The sequence below is a fragment of the Podarcis pityusensis genome (genome assembly GCF_964106645.2).
Source record: "Podarcis pityusensis genome assembly, chromosome: 13".
NCBI lineage: Eukaryota > Metazoa > Chordata > Lepidosauria > Squamata > Lacertidae > Podarcis > Podarcis pityusensis.
The window spans coordinates 12,713,679-12,737,082 of record NC_138038.1 but is presented as its reverse complement, the minus strand read 5'-3'; the positions used below and the strand labels follow the sequence as shown (position 1 = coordinate 12,737,082).

The window sequence follows — 23,404 nt, the reverse complement described above, 5'->3', positions numbered from 1 at the left end:
CGGGGGTAGCAACGGAACTGACGATTCACTGTGCTAGAGAAGAAACAAATTTTTATTTTTGTAGTTTCTGCTCTTGTTAGATTCACAAAATGTTTAGCGGTATGCGTCCCCCTGTGTCCCCCCAGAAAAAAGCACCAATTATATCATATCATATTATAATAATATCTGCCCATATAGTTTGACTTCGATTGTTATTATATTGTACCTTTGCCATTTATTTATTTCATAAAGTTTATACACCACTTGCTGCTTAAAAACAGAGGAAAACCCTCCTTTTTGCTGCTGGCAATTTCAACTGCACTACCAGAAACGACAGTGAGGAAGAAAGCAAGAGAGAGAGAGGGAAAGAGTGAGAGTTATGCGCCTAGAATTCATAGAATCAGAACGGTAGGGACCCCCGGGGTCATCTAGCCCAACCCTCAGAAATGCAGGAATTTCTGTATAGGCGCGTGTGTCCTTTAGAGCCACCTTGCGGCCGAAAGCGCAGGTTCGATTTCCTGCAGGCGGGGTGGGCTGGGGGAAAGAGTTGTGCAACGTCATCACGCCGCGACGGCTGAAGAAGAGAGCTGGAGGCGGGGTGGGCGGGGTGGGGAAGAGTGTGTCGACGTCATCACGCCGCGACGGCTGAAGAAGAGAACTGGAGGCGGGGTGGGCGGGGTGGGGAAGCGTGTGTCGACGTCATCACGCCGCGACGGCTGAAGAAGAGAGCGGAAGGGGAAAGCGGCGAAGAAGCAGCCGGACGGCGCGGCCTCCTCCGCAGTCGACATGGGGGGAGGCGACCTGGTAAGGACGGGGGTGGGGTGGGGAGAAGAGGGTGAGGGGAGGACACTGGGGGTAGTTCTTCCCCCCCAAAAAGCTGTGAGCTGTTGACAAGGAAGGGTGGTGTGGGAAGTTCGAGCCCCAGTGGAAGCACTGAAGTGTTGTGGGGTTTTGTGTTGATTTTTCAGGGGCCGGACTGGATGACCCCCGGGTGTCCCTTCCGACTCTACAGTTCTGAGTCTATGATGCAAAGCACCTGCGAAGGCCCTGGAGGCCAACGCTCAGATACGGGATGTGTGTGGACGGGACGTATCCAGCTTTGAAAGGGAAGGAGGGTGTTATTGTAAGGCGCTAGGCGTTCACACTGGGTCACAGATCACCTGCTTTTGTCTTGTGTGTAATTATCTAAATCTTTTCATGTTGTAAGTTGCCTTTATTATTACAGTGGCACCTCGGGTTACAGACGCTTCAGGTTACAGACTCCGCTAACCCAGAAATAGTACTTCCCTGTGGGAGAAAGTGCCCAAATGTTAGTTGTCGTGGAGAAAAACCACATCGCTTTCTCCCTTTTTTTGAAACACAATAGGGATATATTTAAATTTGCAGTTCGGTATAACAGGGACAGTACAGTGGTACCTCGGGTTACAGACACTTCAGGTTACATACACTTCAGGTTACAGACTCCGCTAACCCAGAAATAGTACCTCGCGTTAAGAACTTTGCTTCAGGATGAGAACAGAAATTGTGCTCTCGCGGCATGGCGGCAGTGGGAGGCCCCATTAGCTAAAGTGGTGCTTCAGGTTAAGAACAGTTTCAGGTTAAGAACGGACCTTCGGAACGAATTAAGTTCTTAACCCGAGGTACCACTGTACTTTAATGTATTTTATTTATGATTTTCAATTTTATACATTTCAATAATTTTATATGCATTTTAACATATCATAACTTAACTTGATGCCAGAGTGGTGCATGCTCTAGTTATCTCCCGCTTGGACTACTGCAATGCGCTCTACGTGGGGCTACCTTTGAAGGTGACCCACAAACTGCAACTAATCCAGAATGTGGCAGCTAGACTGGTGGCTGGGAGTGGCCGCCAAGACATTATAACACTGGTCCTAAAAGACCTACATTGGCTCCCAGTACATTTCCGGGCACAATTCAAAGTGTTGGTGCTGACCTTTAAAGCCTTTAAAGGCCTTGGCCCAGCATACCTGAAGGAGCGTCTCCACCCCCATTGTTCAGCCCGGACACTGAGGTCCAGCTCTGAGGGCCTTCTGACAGTTCCCTCATTGCAAGAAGTGAGGTTACAGGGAACCAGGCAGAGGGCCTTCTCGGTAGTGGTGCCCACCCTGTGGAATGTCCTCCCATCAGATGTCAAGGAAATAAACAACTACTGTATCTGACTTTTAGAAGACATCTGAAGGCAGCCCTGTTTAGGGAAATGTTTAATGGTTGATGTTTTATCATGTTTTTAATATTCTGTTGGGAGCCGCCCAAAGTGGCTGGGGAAACCCAGCTAGATGGGCGGCTTATAAATAATAAATTATTATTATTATTACATCCCCCTTTTTCTGCGGTTCCTTAAATTTATTTTTAATATCTTCTGCATATCCAAATTAACTCATTTACTTAAAAACTATATTTGCTCATTTATCCAAATTTCTGTTCTCATCCTGAAGCAAAGTTCTTAACCTGAGGTACTATTTCTGGGTTAGCAGAGTCTGTAACCTGAAGTGTCTGTAACCTGAAGCATATGTAACACGAGGTACCACTGTATTATTATTATTATTATTATTATTATTATTACTACTACTTATTCCTCGCCCATCTGGCCAAGCCTCCCCAGCCACTTTGGGCAGCTCCCAACAGAATATTAAAAATGATAGCAAGGGTCATTCCTGCCACTCATGAATCGGGCGAAACCTGCACTTCCATGCTTTCTTTCCCCTTGCTGTTCCTGGCAGCGTTTGCTGTTTTGGTACACCATTTGCAAGGGAAACCTTATTACCTATTGTGCCAAGTTACAGGGAAGCAGGCAGAGGGCCTTCTCGGTAGTGGCACCCGCCCTGTGGAACGCCCTCCCACCAGATCTCAAAGAGAAGAACAACTACCAGACATTTAGAAGACATCTGAAGGCAGCACTGTTTAGGGAACCTTTTAATGTTTAACAGACTACTGTATTTTAATACAGTGGTACCTCGGGTTAAGTACTTAATTTGTTCCGGAGGTCCGTTCTTAACCTGAAACTGTTCTTAACCTGAAGCACCACTTTAGCTAATGGGGCCTCCTGCTGCTGCTGCTGCGCTGCCAGAGCACGATTTTTGTTCTCATCCTGAAGCAAAGTTCTTAACCTGAAGCACTTTTTCTGGGTTAGCGGAGTCTCTAACCTGAAGCGTCTGCAACCTAAAGCGTATGTAACCTGAGGTACCACTGTACTTTGTTGGAAGCCGTCCAGAGTGACTGGGGAAACCCAGCCAGATGGGCAGGGTATAAATAATATATTATTATTATTATTATTATATACCTCAATTCAAGGGTCTCAATTCCTGTTCGCAGAACCTCAAGAAAAGCTGGCATCCACAAACCCTGCGTAATGTGGAGAAAGTTTGGAAGGCAGAACAGAAGCATGAAGCCGAACGGAAGAAAATCGAGGAGCTGCAGCGGGAGTTACATGAAGAACGAGCGCGGGAGGAAATGCAGCGCTATGCGGAGGACGTGGGGGCCGTCAAGTATGTTGGGCAGGATTTCCTTGGCCGACAGGCATATTTAGGGCTTAAATTGAGCAGATGCTTAGCGTCTCTTCTCCAATCAGCTACACTGGTAACCAAAACGCCACAGAAATGTGATTCAGTTAGTAGAAACAGCCTCATAGGATGATGGTTTCTCAGGTTCTTTGGGGAAAACTTGGAGTGAAATTATACTTGTTCAGGGTCAGAAACTCAGATATATATACTGTATTTTTCGCTCTATAAGACGCACCTTTCCCCTCCTAAAAAGTAAGGGGAAATGTGTGTGCGTCTTATGGAGCGAATGCAGGCGGGAGGCTCTGCTCAGCGCTCCCTTTAAAGAGCTGCGTGGAGCGTGTGTGCGGCTCTCGGGCACTTTTCCCCGAGGAGGGAGAAGGGCAGCCCATCACTCCCGTCCTCCCTCCTTGGGGAAAAGCCCCCAAGAGCCGCAAACACGCTCCACGCACTCTTTAAAGGGAGCGTGGCTCTTGGGGGAGCCTTCCTCCCACTGCCAGGCGATCCCACTTGCTGTCCTGGCTTCTGGCTTAGCCACACGCAGCGTCTCCCGGGCAGGGGGAGCTTTCATCTTGCTGCTCTGAAGAGGCTTTGTGTGGCTATTCCAGAAGCCAGAACAGCAAGAGGCTATCCCAGAAGCCAGATTGCTCTTGCTGTTCTGGCTTTTGGGATTCAGAATATTTTTTTCTTGTTTTCCTCCTCCAAAAACTAGGCGCGTCTTATGGTTTAGTGCGTCTTATAGAGCGAAAAATACGGTGAGCTAGGCACCTCCCCCCCCCCCCACCGTGAGGCTTATTATTTCTATTCATTTCATTTCTATACTGCTTTATATTTTAAAGAAAAACATCTCAGAGTGCTTTACAACACATTGAAACGTCAATGCAGAATAAAACAAATTCAAGCCTCAAGGAAAATATTTCAGATCCCTTTCTAAGTGACATTTTGCTTTCCCCATATCTATTTACCCACTTAACTTATATAGCAGCCCCATAACAGAAGTACTCGGGGAAGCCAGTGTGGTGTAATGGTTAGAGTGTTGGATCAGTAGACGAAGAAGAGTTTGGATTTGATATCCCGCTTTATTACTACCCTAAGGAGTCTCAAAGCGGCTAATAATCTCCTTTCCCTTCCTGCCCCACAACAAACACTCTGTGAGGTGAGTGAGGCTGAGAGACTTCAGAGAAGTGTGACTAGCCCAAGGTCACCCAGCAGATGCATGTGGAGGAGCGGGGAAGCGAACCCGGTTCACCAGATTATGAGTCTACTGTTCTTAACCACTACACTGGAAGATTGGGGTTCAAATCCCTACTCAGTCATGAAGCTGACTGGGTGACCTTGGCCTAGTCCCAGCCTCTTAACCTACCTCAAAAGGTCGTTTTAGGGATTAACTGAGGGGGTGTGTGAACCATGTACTTGGAGAAAAAGGTGGGATATAAATGCATTAAATAAGCTCTTCTGCATGCCTGTTAAGAAAACTGGAGGGGCCAGCCAGATGGAAATGTCAGTTATCAGTCTGGCATCCAGAGATCTCCCATATGGTCGCAACAGTGCTATTTTTCTAGAAAAAGGGGTGCCAGAACTCACCAAGATTGCCATCCTCGTTCTCTTGGAGTGGCAACCACGCCCACCTGAGAGGTGCCGGAACCGAGTTCCGGTCAATCCCAGCTGAAAAAAATAGCAATTGGACCAGTGCCAGTAGCAAAATGCACCTGGTGCCTGGCTAATTTCTAACACTAATCCGTAAACAAACTCCTGTGTTGCAATATAGACAAGCTGAACAATAGAACACAACACGATGGCCAAGAACAATGGCACTAAACACTATTTATAGACTAATACAAATGATCAGAAATTACAACCAAAGTCTCTAGATCTTCCTCACCAGTCGCGGTAGAATAATTCAAAAGTTCGATATATGCATAATCTGTCACCAAATATCACCGGAACGGAGTTTCCGGATAACCAATCTGTTTTGTTCAATGCTTCATCAGCCAATCTTGATCAATGCTTCATCAGCCAGACTTGTAAGAATTAATATGAGAAGGATGCAGTTAAATTTCTTAACAAGCCAATCTTACATGTAAGCAAATATAAACACTATAGAAAATATACTCTGGATCAGTGCTCATATGATACTGTAGTCACTGAATTTTTGAATTCCGGCGATATTTGGTGACAGATTATGTATAGATCGAACTTTTGAATTATTCTACCGCGACTGTTGAGGAAGATATAGAGACTTTGGTTGTAATTTCTGATCATTTATATTAGTCTATAAATAGTGTTTTAGTGCCATTGTTATTTGCCATCGTGTTATGTTATATTGTTCAGTAATATCTAACACTGACTTGTGTATATATGTTTGCCTGTGTCTTTATTTCTGTTTCTAACTTGCGCTATTTCTAAACAAAGCACAGGCACAAAAACGTATTTTAGAAAGTTTAAAATTACCCCCAGATCTGTTTCACCTTCCGTCGGCTACTCAATCGTTTCCTTGGTCAACTCTTCCTTATAACAGTTTGAGAAATGCTTCTGTTGTAGAGGAGACATCTTTTGCTTTCTCTCAGCTCCCACCCACTTGGTCTGAAAAATATGTTTAATGTCCTTTTCTGCCAATGAATTAGGAAAAAAGATGAGAAGCTGGAGTGGATGTACCAAGGACCAGGAGGCATGGTGAACAGAGATGAATACCTTATGGGCCGCCCAGTTGACAAATACGTCTTTGAGACCATGGAGGACAAGGAAACAGGCTGTTCCTCTGAGACCGGCCTTCTGCCAGGCTCCATCTTTGCCCCTGCAGGTGCCAACTCTGCCTTGGATATGGCCAGCAAGATCCGAGAAGACCCGCTGTTCATGATAAGGTAGCAAAAATATTTAGCTTTATATGGAACCAGTTGGTGCTCTTAAGTTTTGTAAAGTACAGGGGAATCAAGGCCTTTTTAGTGTGACCATGCAGTGGGAGGACGACGACGTATTGTTTTCATTAGTGTCACCAGTTCCCCACCTGAATATGTATTTATTTAAAGTGGGATTTTTTTTACCTTGCTAAAAACTCCCAAAAGTGGCTTTAAAAGGCCAGTAGTAGCTGTGGTCTAAACCACAGAGCCTAGGGCTTGCCGATCAGAAGGTCGGTGGTTCAAATCCCCGTGACGGGGTGAGCTCCCGTTGCTCGGTCCCTGCTCCTGCCAACCTAGCAGTTCGAAAGCATGTCAAAGTGCAAGTAGATAAATGGGTACCATTCCTGCGGGAAGGTAAATGGCATTTCCAGACGCTGCTCTGGTTCGCCAGAAGCGGCTTAGTCATGCTAGCCACATGATCCGGAAAAACTGTACCCCGGCTCCCTTGGCCAGTAAAGTGAGATGAGCGCCGCAACCCCAGAGTCATCCACAACTGAACCCTAACGGTCAGGGGTCCCTTTACTTTTCTAGTAAGACAAAGGTGTAAGAAAAATGTAAAGCTGAGACATTACGTTACATCGCAGAAACTTGCAGTGATGCGAACCTTGCAGTTAGGTTTAATTGCAATGTTGGGATAACAGTGCTGTGCATGGGGAAATCTCATCATAACCTTGAAATCTCTCCCCACCCCCGGTTTTTAATGTTGTTATTTAGGAAGAGGGAGGAAGAGAAGAAGCGTGAAGTTCTGAACAACCCTGTAAAAATGAAGAAGATCAAAGAACTGGTATGTTAAGGCTGTGATCCTATGTACCCTTAGCTAATATTCTATGGGACGTGCATAGAATTGTGCTATTGTCTGTAACAAATCCTTATAGCAAGGATTAACATGTACAATGTCCTCTTGTCTTTGGGGTGGGGGGAAATAGCATTTTAATTCCAAGGCTTGAAATGTTTAGGTGTGAAGGCGTGGACTCTGGCATTACATTGGTGTTGATTTAATTGGCATTATATTGGTGCTGATATAAACGTATTGAGGATAAACGTAACCTTCATCTTTTAATTGTGTGCTCACAACCAAGGTGGTTTAAAGACTGGTACAGGGAAGGGTGACTTTCCACCCCACCCCTTTTCCAATGCCTGATTATGGTTGGAGCAGCAATTTTCACCTATATATTATCAAGAGATAATTATTCCAACTTTATCTAATGCAGAATAGGACAAAGAGAGGTGGTGGGAAGAAGTCTTTGTCCTCGCACTCCTTCACGGGGTAGAACTGCGTTATAAATCACTATGTCGTTTGATATGTCTCCTTCCCCCACCCCCAGTTGCAAAGCAGTTTGGAGAAGAAGAAGAAAAAGAAGAAGAAAGATAAGAAGAAGAAGCACAAGAAACACAAGCACCACAGCCCCAGCAGCAGTGAAGACGAACAGGCAAAAGCCAAGTACGTTTAGAGAGAGCCAGTGTGGTGTAGTGGTTAAGAGCGGTAGACTCGTAATCTGGGGAACCGGGTTCGCTTCCCTGCTCCTCCACATGCAGCTGCTGGATGACCTTGGGCTAGTCACACTTCTCTGAAGTCTCTCAGCCCCACTCACCTCACAGAGTGTTTGTTGTGGGGGAGGAAGGGAAAGGAGAATGTTAGCTACTTTGAGACTCCTTCGGGTAGTGATAAAGCGGGATATCAAATCCAAACTCCTCTTCTTATACGCAGTGTGACCTTGTTCAACACTCATTTCCTGTTCTTAATTAGCAACGTATTTTCCACTCTTGGTTGGGTTGGTCTTGTGAGGTAGGGCTTTGTCACTCATTTTGATGTCGATAAAGGAAGCTAAGGAGAGAGTGATTTGCCCACAACTGCAGAGACAGGACTTGAAGCTACTCTGCCCGTGAAGCAGCAGTGGATATTCAGTATCTGCTAAGTAATGACAGGCAGAACAGTTTTCTTTCTCCCTTCAGAAATGTCCTTGTGGGGGGCAGAGGCACCTCCTTTTCAAGCCTACGCACTTGCACATCTTTTTCCTGCCTCAGGCAATTCGTTGGATCCCCAGGGAGTTCCTGCTGCCAGGCTTGCCTTGTTTTCCTTCCCCTTGTCTATCTGTTAGCCTGGGTTCCTTGACAAGGCTTGGTGTCTACAGGTTAGGCATTCAGAATTAGGTGCCATGTAAACCACAGAGCCTAGAACTTGCCGATCAGAAGGTCCGCGGTTTGAATCCCCGCGACGGGGTGAGCTCCTGTTGCTCAGTCCCTGCTCCTGCCAACCTAGCAGTTCGAAAGCACGTCAAAGTGCAAGTAGATAAATAGGTACCACTCCGGCAGGAAGGTAAACGGCATTTCTGTGCACTGCTCTGGTTCGCCAGAAGCAGCTTAGTCATGCTGGCCACATGACCCGGAAGCTGTACACCGGCTCCCTCGGCCAGTAAAGCAAGATGAGCGCCGCAACCCCAGAGTCAGCCATGACTGGACCTAATGGTCAGGGGTCCCTTTACCTTTTTAATATCAGAGACTCTGTTGCTATCAGACCAGAGGTTCAATAATAACCAGGCTGACAAAGAGGCTGGCATAAATTTTGCTTTTGTCCTTTGCTCTAGGTCACGGGAGAAAATGGACCGCTCTTCCTCGGAGCCTCTTCACCCTAAAATACCCGGGTATGGCTTGCAGGTACGCCCAAGCTGTCTACCCTTAAGACTCCCCCCCCCCCACTGGGTGGCATTTACAGTGAGCAGAAAGGAAGGGCTGAAGACCATGGCTGGCAAGTATGGTTGCCTCCATCACCAGTCGCACCTTTCTCCCATTTCAGATCCAAAATGCCAGCCGTGAAAGCACATTTGGCCACAAGGTCCAACAGAGTTCCGGGTCGAAGAGCCGCGGCCTGTCGCCAGAGAGGACGTCTGGCAAGAAGAACGCTTACGAGGCGGAGCTGAGCAGCCGCAGGAGGTCAAGGTCACCTAGGCACAATAAACAGTAAGCAAGGAGAGGGGGGCAGCTGTTGCTGGGTGCCTATTGATAGTGCTATGGAAGCCAGTCTATTTCTGGCTTAGAATCATTTACTTGTGGTGGAGTGTCATGAGAAAGCAGAATGGGGTCTGAGTGTACTTAAAGGGAGATAATCCCATCTCCAGCATGTGTCTCACCCACCCTGTGTTCATCACCTGAGACCCTTCTTTGTGTGTCTCCTCCGCAAGAGGTCCAAAGAGTGGCAGCAGAAGAAGGGGCCACTTTTGCCATGGCTCCCTGTTTGTGAAATGCTCTCCCCAGGGAGGCTTGTCAGGTGCCTTCATTTGATATCTTTAGGCACAGGGCAGAAAAAGTTTATTACCACTTCTCTGGCTGATTAAAATTCTGTGGCCTTTTTGTGGGAGGGGGGATATTGGTTTGTTCATTTTTTTTTATTATGTATTTTGTATTTTTATCTTGTGACCTGCTCTGTAATCTTTGGATGAAGGGTGCTGTACAAATTCAATCAATAATAATAACAGTAATAGTACAGTGGTACCTCTGGATGCTAACGGGATCCATTCCGGAGCCCCGTTCGCATCCTGAAGTGAACACAACCCGCGTCTGTGCATGCGCAGGTCACAATTCGCCACTTCCACACATGCGCGTGACGTCATTTTGACCGTCTGCGCATGCATGAGCGGCGAAACCTGGAAGTAACGCGCTCTGTTACTTGCGGGTTGCCACGGAGCGCAACCTGAAAATCCGAAGCTACTTCAACCCGAGGTATGACTGTACAAGATTGGGAAGGGGCAGGAGAATGGAATAGGTCCAAGACTCATTGGGACCAAATGGTTATTTTCGTGGCGGATATAAAAAAAGGATCTTCCTGAATTGCAGCCACAACATCAAGGAACAGAAGGCAAAAAGGAGTCCTTCGCCGAAGCAAGAAGTCTATAGAAGACCACAGACCTCAAGGTATGTTTAAGTGGGTACAGCGCCAGGGGGTGCATTGTGAAGAAAGGGAAAGAGCTCTATAAGGCTGCATCCTTCATGCAGGAGGCTTCAAGATGGATTGGCAAAGCAAGGTGATGATATTCAAAGTCCCGCACTTGGTGTTTAATTCAAGTCCACCTTCCTGGATGCTGAAGACCAGAAAGCTGCTCTTAGGTTGTCTTTTTTAATAAGCAGGTTTTAGACTTCAGTTCTGTGCCCTGGGTGGTCCAATGTACTCAGTAGACCTGGTTAAAACCAGAAGAATCCTGATGTGGGTGTGAAATCTAGATCCCTTAATGCCCATGTGCCATGCTCTGCCCTGGCTTCCTTTTCATTTCCAGGCAAATTCAAGATTGCCCATGTGCTCTAAATGAGCTTGACATACTGCAAGTAGCCAGAGGCAGTTTGCTGTAGCTAAGAGAAATCCATTTGCTCGGAGTTCCCCAATTAAGCAGGGATTTGATTTGAACCCAGGTCTTTTCACTTACCCTATTTGTATGACCGCCCATCAACCCATGTTCTCCTTGGTTCACCAAAAAAAACACAAAACAAAAAAAAAAACAAATAGTGTTCAGATCCGATAACACTGATCAAAGTTACAGCATTCTGCTGTAGCTCCAGCACTGGAGGCTGGGCAGACTGAAACTGAACATGATCTCCTTTAGGAGAAAACTCTCTGCGGAAGAGCTGGAGAGAAAACGTCGAGAAATGATGGACAATGCCAAGTGGCGGGAAGAGGAGAGAGCGAAGAACGTGAACAGACACAGAAAAGAAGAGGAGCGAGAGCTCACACGGGATAAACTTGACAACGGCAATGGGAAGTTTATACAGTGAGTTTCCTCCCTTCCTCTGAAACTTGGGGGGGGGGGGGGAGCTATAGCTGAGCATGTGCTTTGGGTTCAGTCCCTGTCATCTCAAGTTAAAAGGATTGAGTGATGGGAGACCTTGGAGAACCACTGCCCAAAATATTAGACGTCACTGGGCTACATGGATGCGGGTGGCGCTGTGGTCTAAACCACTGAGCCTCTTGGGCTTGCTGATTAGAAGGTCGGCGGTTCAAATCCCCGTGATGGGCTGAGCTCCTGTTGCTCTTTCCCAGCTCCTGCCAACCTAGCAGTTCGAAAGCACGCCAGTGCAAGTAGATAAATAGGTATCGCTGCGGTGGGAAGGTAAACGGTGTTTCTGTGCGCTCTGGTTTCCGTCATGGTGTTCTGTTGTGCCAGAAACGGTTTAGTCGTGCTGGCCACATGACCTGGAAAGTAAAGGTAAAGGGACCCCTGACCATTAGGTCCAGTCGTGACCGACTCTGGGGTTGCAGCGCTCATCTCGCTTTATTGGCCGAGGGAGCCGGCGTACAGCTTCTGGGTCATGTGGCCAGCATGACTAAGCCGCTTCTGGCGAACCAGAGCAGCCCACAGAAATGCCGTTTACCTTCCCGCCAGAGCGGTACCTATTTATCTACTCTTGCACTTTGACGTGCTTTCGAACTGCTAGGTTGGCAGGAGCAGGGACCAAGCAACGGGAGCTCACCCCGTCGTGGGGATTCGAACCGCCGACCTTCTGATCGGCAAGTCCTAGACTCTGTGGTTTAACCCACAGCGCCACCCGCCTCCCTTACCTGGAAAGTTAGCTATAGACAAACGCCGGCTCCTTTTGTCTGAAAGCAAGATGAGTGCTGAAACCCTATCATCGCCTTTGACTGGACTTAACCGTTCAGGGGTCCTTTACCTTACCTTTTTTTCCCTTTTTTTTACATGGACCAGTGGTCTGATTTAAACACCTTCACGCTTTCCTATAAAATTTCAGTTCCAAAACTAAAGTAAGGGTTGCACGTGGCTCAGGAAGTATACCGTATGCAGTTGGTATGTGGTTTAAGAAAAGGCTTTTCCCTTTCTGAGCCCATTTCCACCTCTTTCCTTCCTGCCTAAAATTCCTTTTGGTGGGAAACACCCTTGGGGTAGAAGGCAGGAGGCTGCTTTTTCCAACCCATCACGTTTCTTTCTCTCTCGGTTTTCCTGCAGCCACATAAAGCTTGAGAGTGCGTCAACCTCTTCCCTTGAAGACAGGGTCAAGAGGAACATTCACTCCATCCAAAGGACAGCGGCAGCCCTGGAAAAAAACTTCATGCAGAGATGAGACTTGCTTCTGACTTCCTCCACCGGACCACTGGACCAGATAGGGAAACCTTCGTATAAACTCCACAGCTCAGGCCAGCTGCCCTCTCACTGTGTGAGAGGGCTTATACCTGGGTATCATGAGGAAGACGTTATCTTTGATGCTTTGCTATAAGGGTCGTTTTTTTCCAAACTAGGATGTCGTAAAGGCCTGTGGGGTCCCAACTTTTGGAAGAGTTTGATGTACTCCTGGCAAGGCTTTTTGATGGTAGGCCCTGGCTTGAAGCTCCATAGAGCTATAACATTTAGGCTAAAGGGTATCAGCTAGAGGAGATTTGCATCCACAGTGAATGGAACAGAAAGAAAGAAGAGGCGGTCCTTTCGCTTCTGATTATGTCATCGTGTCTTATAAAGGAGCACAGCTGCCAAAACCACATGTATTTTATTGGCTGATCATAATTCCTTTTCGGTTTCTTAAATAATTTGATATTATTGGGCATTGGACCCATCCAAAATTTAGTGAGGCAAGTGGAGAATTCTGGGGATTATAGTTTCCCTTTGGCTTATGTTTCTGTTTTGTTGAGTTATTCTCCCCCACCCCCAAGACTGGTGTTCTATCCAGTCCATTTTTAAAACAACTTTTAAATAAGATTTTGTGCTGGGTACCTAATACCGTAGAGACAGGGGTGCCTTTTATAAAAAGAGGCTTTATTTTATTTAAAGCGTTTTAGTGGAGACAGATGCACTTTCTGAAGTGAAACTTAGCTTTCTGAAGAATAGACAAAAAGGTAATACCTGACCTAACGGGACAGCCGTCTTTGTGTAGTCTGTGATGTGTAAATGCTGATCTTTGTATAAAATCCAGCTGGAATAATAGATATTGTTTCTCTTAAGCAGCTGTTTTAACCTTTTTGTGGTGATTTATCTTGATAAGCCGTTCGCATTCGCAGGTCATTTGAAATATTGTTGTGTTTCATGTGGAACGGCAGAAGAATGTGCGGTGATTGCAGGGCTGGGGGAAGCACACAAATCCCCGTTTTGTAGCAACTGGCTTTGGAAACAGGCCCTTTTAGAGTGAAAAGAGGGCTGTCAAGTATGTTCCCAAAACACTCTGCTTACAAGGACAGTGACTATCCTCACCCACAAGGCTTTTAAAACAATCCTGGGATAGGTACAAAGAGCTATATGGGAGGATGAAGGAGCAGCCTCTCTGTACCCTGCAGCCAGCGCCTCAACTCAAGGCACAGTTTAGAAGAAAAACTACTCTCTTCCTGGTTTTTTACCCTTTCAAATTATTCTATATTTGTAAAGATGTGTTAACTGTTGTGCCAGGAAATTTCTACTAAATATGAGATTTATTTATTTTTTAATATCTATTTATCATTGCTTATGGCACAAAATTTTCCCTTCTAATTTAAGAGAGAGGGCAGAAACTAAAAAGGTAAAGGGACCCTTGACCATTGGGTGCAGTCGTGGCCGACTCTGGTGTTGCGGCGCTCATCTCGCTTTATTGGCTGAGGGAGCTTCCGGGTCACGTGGCCAGCATGACTAAGCTGCTTCTGGCGAACCAGAGCAGCACACGGAAACGCTGTTTACCTTCCCGCAGGAGAGGTACCTATTTATCTACTTGCACTTTGATGTGCTTTTGAATTGCTAGGTTGGCAGGAGCAGGGACCAAGCAATGGGAGCTCACCCCGTCACGGGGATTCAAACTGCCAACCTTCTGATCGGCAAGTCCTAGGCTCTGTGGTTTAACCCACAGCGCCACCCGCGTCCCTTGGCAGAAACCACTTGGCTGCTTTTGGCTGTGTACTTACATTTTTAATGGTGAAAAGGGGCCCCTTAAGAAAATCAACTACAGCAATTGTATAATTCACAGGAGTGAATGTTAGTATTTTGACAGCTGTCTCCAAAGTTAACATGGCCACTTTATACCTTCCAGGAATCCCTCCTGGCCCATAGCCCTGTATGAGATTTCTTTGTTTCCTCTTCTTTCCTTAGCTTTTTATTTCTGATCTTCAGACTCTCTCCTTCTCCTTTCCCTCGGGATCATGATTCTCAAGCACCTACATGTTTGCTTCCTTCTTCTTGGCTACCACACCTTCTTTGAATAATGATTACCACTGCCCACTTCCACCTCAGCCCAATTATTTTTAGGCCTTTGTCCCATCCAAACTGCTCTTTACTTTGTGAAACTAGAAATAAAGTGGAGCAGCTTATGAATATGACATGATAGTCATCTTCGGATATCTCAAGCACTGTCCCATGGAAGAGGGAACAAGCTTGTTTTCTCCTGCTCTGGAGGGTAGGACTCGAACCAGTGGCTTCAAGTTACAAGAAAGGAGATTCCGACTAAGCATCAGAAAGAACTTCCTGACAGTGAGAGCTGTTCGACAGTGGAACGGTTGTGGACTCTCCTTCCTTGGAAGTTTTTAAGCAGAGGTTGGGTGGCCATCTGTCATGGATGCTTTAGCTAAGATTCCTGCGTCGCATGGGGTTGTACTAGATTGATTGATTGATTGATTGATTTCAGTTTTGTGTGTGGGCATGAGGTTTACCTGGGAGGAGTCACCCTTTTTCTTTAGGCTTCTTTAAATGTAGGTGCTGACCTGGAAAGCCCTAAACGGCCTTGGCCCAGTATACCTTGAAAGTGTGTCTCCACCCCCATCGTTCAGCCCAGACACTGAGGTCCAGCTCCGAGGGCTTCTGGCAGTTCCCTCACTGCGAGAAGTGAGGTTACAGGGAACCAAGCAAAGGGCCTTCTCGGTAGTGGCACCCGCCCTGTGGAACGCCCTCCCTTGAGATGTCAAGGAAATAGACAACTATCTGACTTTTAGAAGACATCTGAAGGCAGCCCTGTATTGGGAAATTTTTAATGTCTAATGCTTTACACAATTTTTTATGTGCTGCCAGCCACCCAGAGTGACTGGGGAAACCCAGCCAGATGGGCGGGATATAAATAATAAAATTGCTATTTTTATTATTATTTATGAATGATTTCCCACCAGCCCGAAATGGGCTGGAAGTTGGGTAGTTGTGGGGGAGACAATGCTTAATGGAGAAGAAAAGAAAGAAGGGCTCAAATTTACCCATACACTGGGCACTTTTTTCTCTTTGGGTTGTCAAATGGGGTGGAGGAGCTACTGAAGGCATGACAGCTATGAGCGAAAAGGGAGACATGGCTCTACAATAATTGCGTGAGGTTCACTCCAGCCACAGGCAGCGCTGTCTGCAAAAACACCGCGTCCCTGACGTACCATCGCAATTCCCCCATTCATAATTCCAGGCGCCTCGCCGCTGATTGGTCGTAAGACGGAGAGGCGTGGTCCCTCCCATCTGTACGTCACTTTCTCTTTACCGGAGCGTACTAATACTGAAAGAAAGGGATGTGGAGAAAATCTTTCTGGTTCCGCTGCACGAATCTCCCTTTAACCAGTCTCAGATTGATATTTTTTCTCCCCTCCACACGGGGAACCCCCGCGTGCCTCGGCTTTAACTATCCTCGCAGCACTTTTCTCCCCCTAACTGAAGCGCAAATGGTACATCCCGCCCCGCCGCCCGCCCCCCTCCCTCCGGCCGACGCCATCTTGACGCCTCTGCGCAGGAGCCGAGCGCGCGGGGTGCTCGTTCCGCGGTGGAGCAAACCACCGAGGAGGAAGCGCGGGGGGGAGGGAGGGGTGGAAGGGAGGTGGGCAGGCGGGGCGGGGCGACGTGTTGCCCGCGGACGAAACTACTTCTGGCGGCCGCGAAGGGGTGTCTCTGTGTGTGAGGCGGGGGGGGGGGGCGGGCAAGCGCCCGGATTCGGTTCACTAGGGAGGCGGGCGGCGCTATTCGGCAGCTGACAGCGGGTGGGTGGGGCGCGGGCGCGACCATTATGCGGACGGCGGGGGTGGCAGCTTGGCGGCCGATTCTCTGAGCGGAACCACTTGGTGGCACGCAGCGGGGGGGGGGCGAGAGGGGTCTGCTGCGAGCCAGCGGCTCAGGTGATACAGGTGCGGCGGCGGCGGGCGGTACCACTCTGAATTCTCTCGCGGGGGGGAGAGGGCAAGAGAGCGAGGGAGGGCGTGCTACTGACGAGCTTGGAATGGTAACAGCTCTGAGGAGGCGTGGCCGGACGGTACCATTCGGGGGAGGCGGGCGGGGAGGCATGCCACAGACTTGACGTGTGCGTGTCTGCGAGGGGGGGAATGTTCCATTGCGCGTGGGTGAGGAAGGCTCCATGTGGTGCTTCTGGAGGGCCCCGTCGAGGGTGATACCTCTGCATTCAGCAAGGGGGACAGAGGGAGGCAGGAGGTACCACTTAGGGGACTGAGGGGGGGCAACTTTTGGTTTTGGGGGTGCCTCTCTGGGGAATGCCAGGCAGTGCCAGCGCATGGGGCAAGTGGTGCCATTTTGAGCTGTGGTAGCAGAAGGGGTGTGCCTTTCACCCAAAGAGCATCAATAAGCAGGTATTGAAAGGGACCATGCCCAGGCCCCGCTGCTCTTAGGGGGCTGTGAGGGGTGCGTGGCGGCGGCGGTGGTGTTTTTTGGCAAGCCAGGAGCCCAGAGGACCCCCTGGCCGCCATGGCCTCCAACTGCACCGGAGGCACGACCTCGGCGAACGTCGGCGCGGCCATCGGAGCGGCGCTGAGCGCTTCCAAGACCAAGACGAAGAAGAAGCATTTTGTGTGCCAGAAGGTGAAGCTCTTCCGAGCCTCGGAGCCGCTCCTCAGCGTCCTGATGTGGGGAGTCAACCACACGGTGAGCAAGAGAGGCATGCAAACGTAGGTAGATCCCTACTCCCACTTCCCTTGAGTCACGCATAGGCGAGAGACGAAATGTGGCATTCATCCATCTCCATTAGGAGAGGTACACCTTCTCATGCCATGAGTCTTAGTGGCAGATCTTTCGCATCACCTGTTTGTTTGTTTTCAGTGACTAAGCTCGGAAGAACCAGTTCTTACAGGTCCTGTTGCCAACATGGATTAGGATCCATATTCTGCAGGAGAACATGCTTGGCGGAAAAGGGAATTTAAAAGTTCCCATCTTTTGATACGGGTGGCCTGTCAGGTTTTGTTGGGCTGCAGTTTCCATCAGCCCCAGCTGGCGAGGCCAATGGTCAGGGTTGATGGGTGATATAGTCTAGCAAGATCTGAAGGGTCACCATTCCCCAACCTCTATTTTAAAATACTGTATTTTTCGCTCTATAGGACGCACCGGACAATAGGACGCACCTTGTTTTAGAGGGGGGAGAACAAGAAAAAAAATTCTCCTCCTCTCTGCCCAGCGCCCCTTCAGCAAAGCGTCAGGAGGCGCTGCGCAGAGAGGGGGAGAATTTTCCCCCTCTTGTTTTCACCCTCTAAAACAAGGTGCCGTTTAAGGTGCATTCAGTCGCCTTCAGGTGGCTACGTTGGAAGCCTGGAGAGCGAGAGGGGTCGATGCGCACCGACCCCTCTCACTCTCCAGGCTTCAGGTTCCTTTCGACCTGCTCTTTGGGGCTGGAGGGGGGAAGCCCACCACCAGCCCCAAAGAGCAGGTCGGGGAGCAGCGGAAAGGCGCGCAGCGGAGAGGCTGCTGCCATAGTCGCGCATCATCTCTCCAGCCGGGAGAGGCTTGTGGGGGGCTTCTTTAGCCCCGCGCGCACTCTCCCGGCTGGAGAGGTGGCGCGCGGCTAAAAAGGCTCCTGCCATAGCCGCGCGTCACCTCTCCAGCCGGGAGAGGGTCGCGGGGCTATGGCTTCTTCGCTCCATAGGACGCACACACATTTCCCCTTCATTTTTGAAGGGGAAAAAGTGTGTCCTATAGAGCGAAAATACGGTAATCTAGTCGTTCGCGGAGCATGTTGTAATATTCGTAATACAACAGCTTGGGGTCATCCACTGCAGCTGACTATCGGAACATCCAAAAGGATGGACTTCACACAGCACATAGTTTAATTCTGGAAGAGGCCACCACAAAATGTGGTGGTGGCCACCATCTTGGATGATTTGAAAAGAAGATTAGGCAAATTCATGGAGGATAAGGCTATCAGTACCCACTAGTTATGATTATTATATACTACCTTAGTATTGGAGGCAGTAAGTCCCCAGTTGCTGGGGATCACGAGTGCGAGAAGGCTATTGTGCTCATGTGCTTATGGGCTTCCCATTGGTATCTGGTCAGCCATTGTGAGAGCAGAGTGCTGGACTTGGTGGGCCTTTGGTCTGATCCAGCAGGGCTTCTATGTTCTTGTTAAATGCTGTGTGAAGGGGTAACAGCAACAGCACTGTGTTTAATGAACTTGAAGGAGGGCCCTTCTACGTGGATGTCTTTCACATTGATTTCACACAGTGAGATAGGCAGGTACAAGTCCACCTCCCAGTTTACCTTATCTAGGGTGGCTTTCCCTGTTGACCCTTCTCTTCAGCTGTTATGGGAAGAAGAGACAAAAGGTTTTTCAGCCACTTCAGCAATTAACTCCTCAGTCCTACATGTTTCTGCTCAGAAGTAAGCCCAATTTCCTGCAGTAGGACTTACTCCCAGATAAGTGCAAGTAGGATTGCACCCTAAATCAGATCTAAGCAAGCAAGTTTCCACTTTTATATTGGCTTGGATGTGTCTGTTTGGAGTAAGCTGAACACTACAAACTTGCTTCTATAAATACATTATTCTGCTGTGATGAATTCTGATTTCTTGGGTTTAATAATTCACAGTTTAAAACATGCATGCATAGTTTTGGATGGTGGTTTGGCGCTTGATGAGGCTTGTAAAATATTCCAAATATTTCCCCAACTATTATTGGTGCTACGGTGACCAGGCAAATGAGATTTTGTCAGCCTTATTCAAAACCCCTCTTTTTACACCAGGTAACAGAAATGAGTGGTCACTTCCTCACCTGAGGACAGAAGTGTTTTCCAATCCCCATTCATCTTGAGCTCGCTCTGTTGCAATTTATTGCTACTCTATTGATCACCTGTGTCAAATGGGAAGAGTACCTTCCCGAGTATCTGGGTGGAGAACGAGAGAAGATGGCAACATTTTCAATATGCAACAGTGTGCCAGATAAATGCTACACAAACATCTTATCAACTGTTGCAATTTAATAGTCATTTTGGTTGCAATCATTTGTACACCAGCCACCCACGTGTTGTGGAACTCCAGTCCTCATGAGCCAACAGGCAGGGCCAGGCGGTTGAAAGGCGTTGTCCCACACCTGGAGGACTGCAAATTCCACGTTTCCCACCTGTGCCCTAAAGGTGTTTGCTAGCTGTGGTTGATAAAATGGCCCCAGATAACTGGCGGGGCATTTATTGAGTAGCGCAGGCATAGGCAAATTCGGCCCTCCAGACGTTTTGGGACTACAACTCCCATCATCCCTAGCTAACAGGACCAGTGGTCAGGGATGATGGGAATTGTAGTCTCAAAACATCTGGAGGGCCGAGTTTGCCTATGCCTGGCAGAGCCCCCCTCCTGTGGACTGGGAACAATGCTGTCTGTTCAGGAATTGTCTACAGTATGTATGCATGTACTGGTTTGTGAGAGGGGGCTGGATTATTCAGTGGTGTGAATATTGGCGCCATGCATAATTTATATGAGCAAAGTGCCCCCTTCCCCTCGACTTTCACATTCCCTGTGCTAAATATGGCAGTGTTGTCCTATGTGTCATGCATAAACTCTGTGAAACCACACCTCACTCTCGGATTATTGGATATTCCTCTCTGCCTCTGCTAAGCATGAGACAAAATGCAGTAGCAAGTAGAGAGAATGTCAACTTTGGCAATGTGTCTTGCTCAGCAGGAAACTGGAGGGCACAGGAGACCTGGATTATTATTATTATTTGTCTAGGGTTTGATGAATTGAGTAAAGAAACTGGACGGCTTGAATTTACAAGCAGTGCTTTTACCTGCAGCTGACCTGTAATTTTGTAATATTGATTTAATGGCGTGTTTTGTTGCAACTGCGTTATTCAATTTGTTTTACGTTGCCTCAAGTAATAGGAAAGTCGCCAGGCAAACGCAGTGAATAAAAAGGAATAGCTTTGACCAATCCTGCCAAATCGGTTGGGTAGGTTTGTGTTGGACAGAGGGGTCACATAATTGTTAATCTGTGGGGTTTCTTGTTGCCAGAGGTGATGCTGTTCACCAGCATAAAAGGCTTAAAGATTAGATGCATTTATGGGTGGTGCTGAGGGTTAAACCACAGAGCCTAGGACTTGCCGATCAGAAGGTCGGCAGTTCGAATCCCCGCGACGGGGTGAGCTCCCGTTGCTCGGTCCCTTCTCCTGCCAACCTAGCAGTTCGAAAGCACATCAAAGGGCAAGTAGATAAATAGGTACCGCTCTGGGGGGAAGGTAAACGGTGTTTCCGTGCGCTGCTCTGGTTCGCCAGAAGCGGCTTAGTCATGCTGGCCACATGACCCGGAAGCTGTACGCCGGCTCCCTCGGCCAATAAAGCGAGATGAGCGCCGCAACCCCAGAGTCGGTCGCGACTGGACCTCATGGTCAGGGGTCCCTTTACCTTTACCTCTTTATGGGTATGCAACTATTAGTCCCAACAGCTCAATAGAGCCTCCACGTGGCAGCGGTAGGATACCTCAGATTGCTGAGGGGAAACCGCAGTTCTTGCCTTAATGCCCTGCCTCTGCCCTTCATGGAGGTTCCTGGCTATCCCCTGTCGGACGTGGGAGAGCCTTGCTAGTTGCCCCTTCAGTGTGGCTCAGAGTTGGCAGTTCACAGAAACGGTTTGACTTCTTAATCATTTGGCTCTTCTCAGGAAACAAATTGTGTGGATTTCTTTATTGTGGTTATTATTGTTGTTGTTGTTATTACAGTGGTACCTCAGGTTAAGTACTTAATTCGTTCCGGAGGTCCGTACTTAACCTGAAACTGTTCTTAACCTGAAGCACCACTTTAGCTAATGGGGCCTCCTGCTGCCACCGCGCCGCCGGAGCACAATTTCTGTTCTCATCCTGAAGCAAAGTTCTTAACCTGAAGCACTATTTCTGGGTTAGCGGAGTCTGTAACCTGAAGCCTATGTAACCTGAAGCGTATGTAACCTGAGGTACCACTGTAATTTGATTTATATACCACCTTTTTTCAAAAGATCCCAGGGCGGTGCACAACATTAAGAACATATTTTACGGTGCATAAAAATAAGAAGCTTAATAGTAGACAGCAGACGAAAATGGTCTGCAGGACAAACTAGCAGCTGCTCTCCAGGGTCTCAGGCAAAGGGGTCTTTTCCAACTTTGGTAGCTGACCTGGTAATGCTGGGAAGTGAAAGTCCGCCTTTTCTGCATTCAAAGTCATTTTTATGTCACCGAGCGACAGAATCTTCTCTTAATTTCGCAAGTATAAGCATGAAGTGTGCTGCCAATTTAGATTCAGGGAAGAACAATATGCCTTGGCTACTAGAAATTCAGGAGGCACTAGCTTTGGGGGTTTCAAAGGGGGTGAGGCCTGTTCACAGGTTCTTATAGGATCAGTGAAAACAGTTGGTCCTGGCAAGTATTAACCACTCCTCAATCTTAACCTTATAACTGCCATTTGTCCAGATTTTAATTTGTCTGAATTAATTTGAAGATGTATTTTCATTAATTGATGCCTGTTTTTATGTATACTGTGTTATTTATATGATGTTAGCCACTCTGAGCCCAGCTCCGGCCAGAGAGGGCTGGGTACAAATAAAATTTATTATTATTATTATTATTATTATTATTATTATTATTATTATTATTATTTATTATTATTATACTGAGGGGCAGGTATGACGCATGGGTAGGCCTTCAAATCCCCACTCAGTCATGAAGCTGACTGGGTGACCTTGGGCCAGTCCCAGCCTCTTAACCTACTTCACAAGGTTGTTGTAGGGATTAACTGAGAATGTGGGGTGAACCATGTACTCCTTGGAGAAAAAGGTGGGATATAAACACATTAAATACGCCCTTCTTAAGCTTACCTGCTTAAGGAAGTCGGAGAGGTCAGCGAGATGGAGATGTCAGTTGCCAACCTGGCAACCAGGGATCTCCATGTGGTCGCAATTGGACCCACGACAGTTGCAATTATTATTATTATTTATACCCCGCCCATCTGGCTGGGTTTCCCCAGCCACTCTGGGAGGCTGCCAACAGAATATTAAAATACAGTAACCTATTAAACATTAAAAGCTTCCCTAAACAGGGCTGCCTTCAGATGTCTTCTAAAAGTCTGGTAGTTGTTTATTTCCTTGACGTCTGGTGGGAGGGCATTCCACAGGGCTGGTGCCACTACCGAGAAGGCCCTCTGCCTGGTTCCCTGTGACCTCACTTCTCGCAGTGAGGGAACCACCAGAAGGCCCTCGGAGCTGGACCTCAGTGTCCGGGCAGAACGATGGGGGCGGAGACCGAGGCCGTTTAGGGCTTTAAAAGTCAACACCAACACTTTGAATTGTGCCTGGCGCCTGGGGAATTTCAAACACTGCTAAATGACTGAGCTACTCCTGCTTGAGGGGTCTTGTCATGGCTGTTGAAGTCCCCCAGGATTAACTTCTTGGGAATTCTCAACGCCAAGTAAGGTGCGGTAGTGGTGCGGACAGGGTGCTAAAAGAATCCCTAATGTGCCCTGCGGCTTCAACACCAGGTGTGAACTCTCAAAAATGGGAACCCTGTTGTACTGGAAATCTGGCCTGGGAGATGGTATTCTGAGAGGGCAAAGTGACATTGCCTTCCTGACCATCGAGCTGGTCTGGTACTGCAATGAAAAATAATTATTCCCAGTTACCTCAGCCAGTCTTTTCTGTTCTATTTGTGTTTCCAGTTGAATCTCTCCTGGGTGTTTTGCAAATTCTCAAATGCCTGAAACTCCTTAACCTGCAGTATAGAGCTGGCAGTGGAATTTTTTTTACCATACTTTGCACTCAGTTCCTATACTATAAAGGGTGATATATATATAAGAGCAAGTTTTTCCACCCTTGTGGTTGAAAGTGGGTGGGTGATGCCTCCTATAATGTAAGGAACTGAAAAAGCTTTCCAG

At 47.8% G+C, this 23,404-nt stretch overlaps 2 protein-coding genes across 4 annotated transcripts in view; both read left to right on the top strand.

Annotated features, from left to right (window-relative positions):
* The first annotated feature begins 667 nt into the window (after window positions 1-667).
* On the top strand, window positions 668-13,331 carry CWC25 (CWC25 spliceosome associated protein homolog). The gene is made up of 10 exons (XM_080976927.1): window positions 668-783; window positions 3,316-3,488; window positions 6,125-6,361; window positions 7,112-7,181; window positions 7,723-7,838; window positions 8,983-9,052; window positions 9,192-9,355; window positions 10,229-10,306; window positions 10,990-11,154; window positions 12,346-13,331. Exons 1-10 carry the CDS (start codon window positions 766-768, stop codon window positions 12,458-12,460), a joined length of 1,206 nt encoding a protein of 401 aa, XP_080833053.1. The 5' UTR covers window positions 668-765; the 3' UTR covers window positions 12,461-13,331.
* A 2,982-nt stretch (window positions 13,332-16,313) lies between these two features.
* Window positions 16,314-23,404, top strand: part of PIP4K2B (phosphatidylinositol-5-phosphate 4-kinase type 2 beta) — a 38,302-nt gene continuing 31,211 nt past the window's right edge. For 2 of the 3 annotated variants that reach the window (XR_013978569.1, XM_080976906.1), the window contains exon 1: window positions 16,314-17,178. Coding sequence is in view for 1 of the 3 variants with exons in the window: in XM_080976906.1 (XP_080833032.1) it covers window positions 17,002-17,178 (177 nt within the window). In the remaining 2 variants the exon portion in view is untranslated. Of the gene's footprint in view, window positions 17,202-23,404 lie in introns of all 3 variants that reach the window. The other variant, XM_080976907.1, reaches the window with a different exon arrangement.

Excerpts from the sequence above, each read along its gene's own strand:
- CWC25 (XM_080976927.1), top strand. Across the intron at positions 10,307-10,989 it reads AGAAGACCACAGACCTCAAG|GAGAAAACTCTCTGCGGAAG; the intron begins GTATGTTTAAGT and ends GATCTCCTTTAG. Across the intron at positions 11,155-12,345 it reads GGCAATGGGAAGTTTATACA|CCACATAAAGCTTGAGAGTG; the intron begins GTGAGTTTCCTC and ends GTTTTCCTGCAG.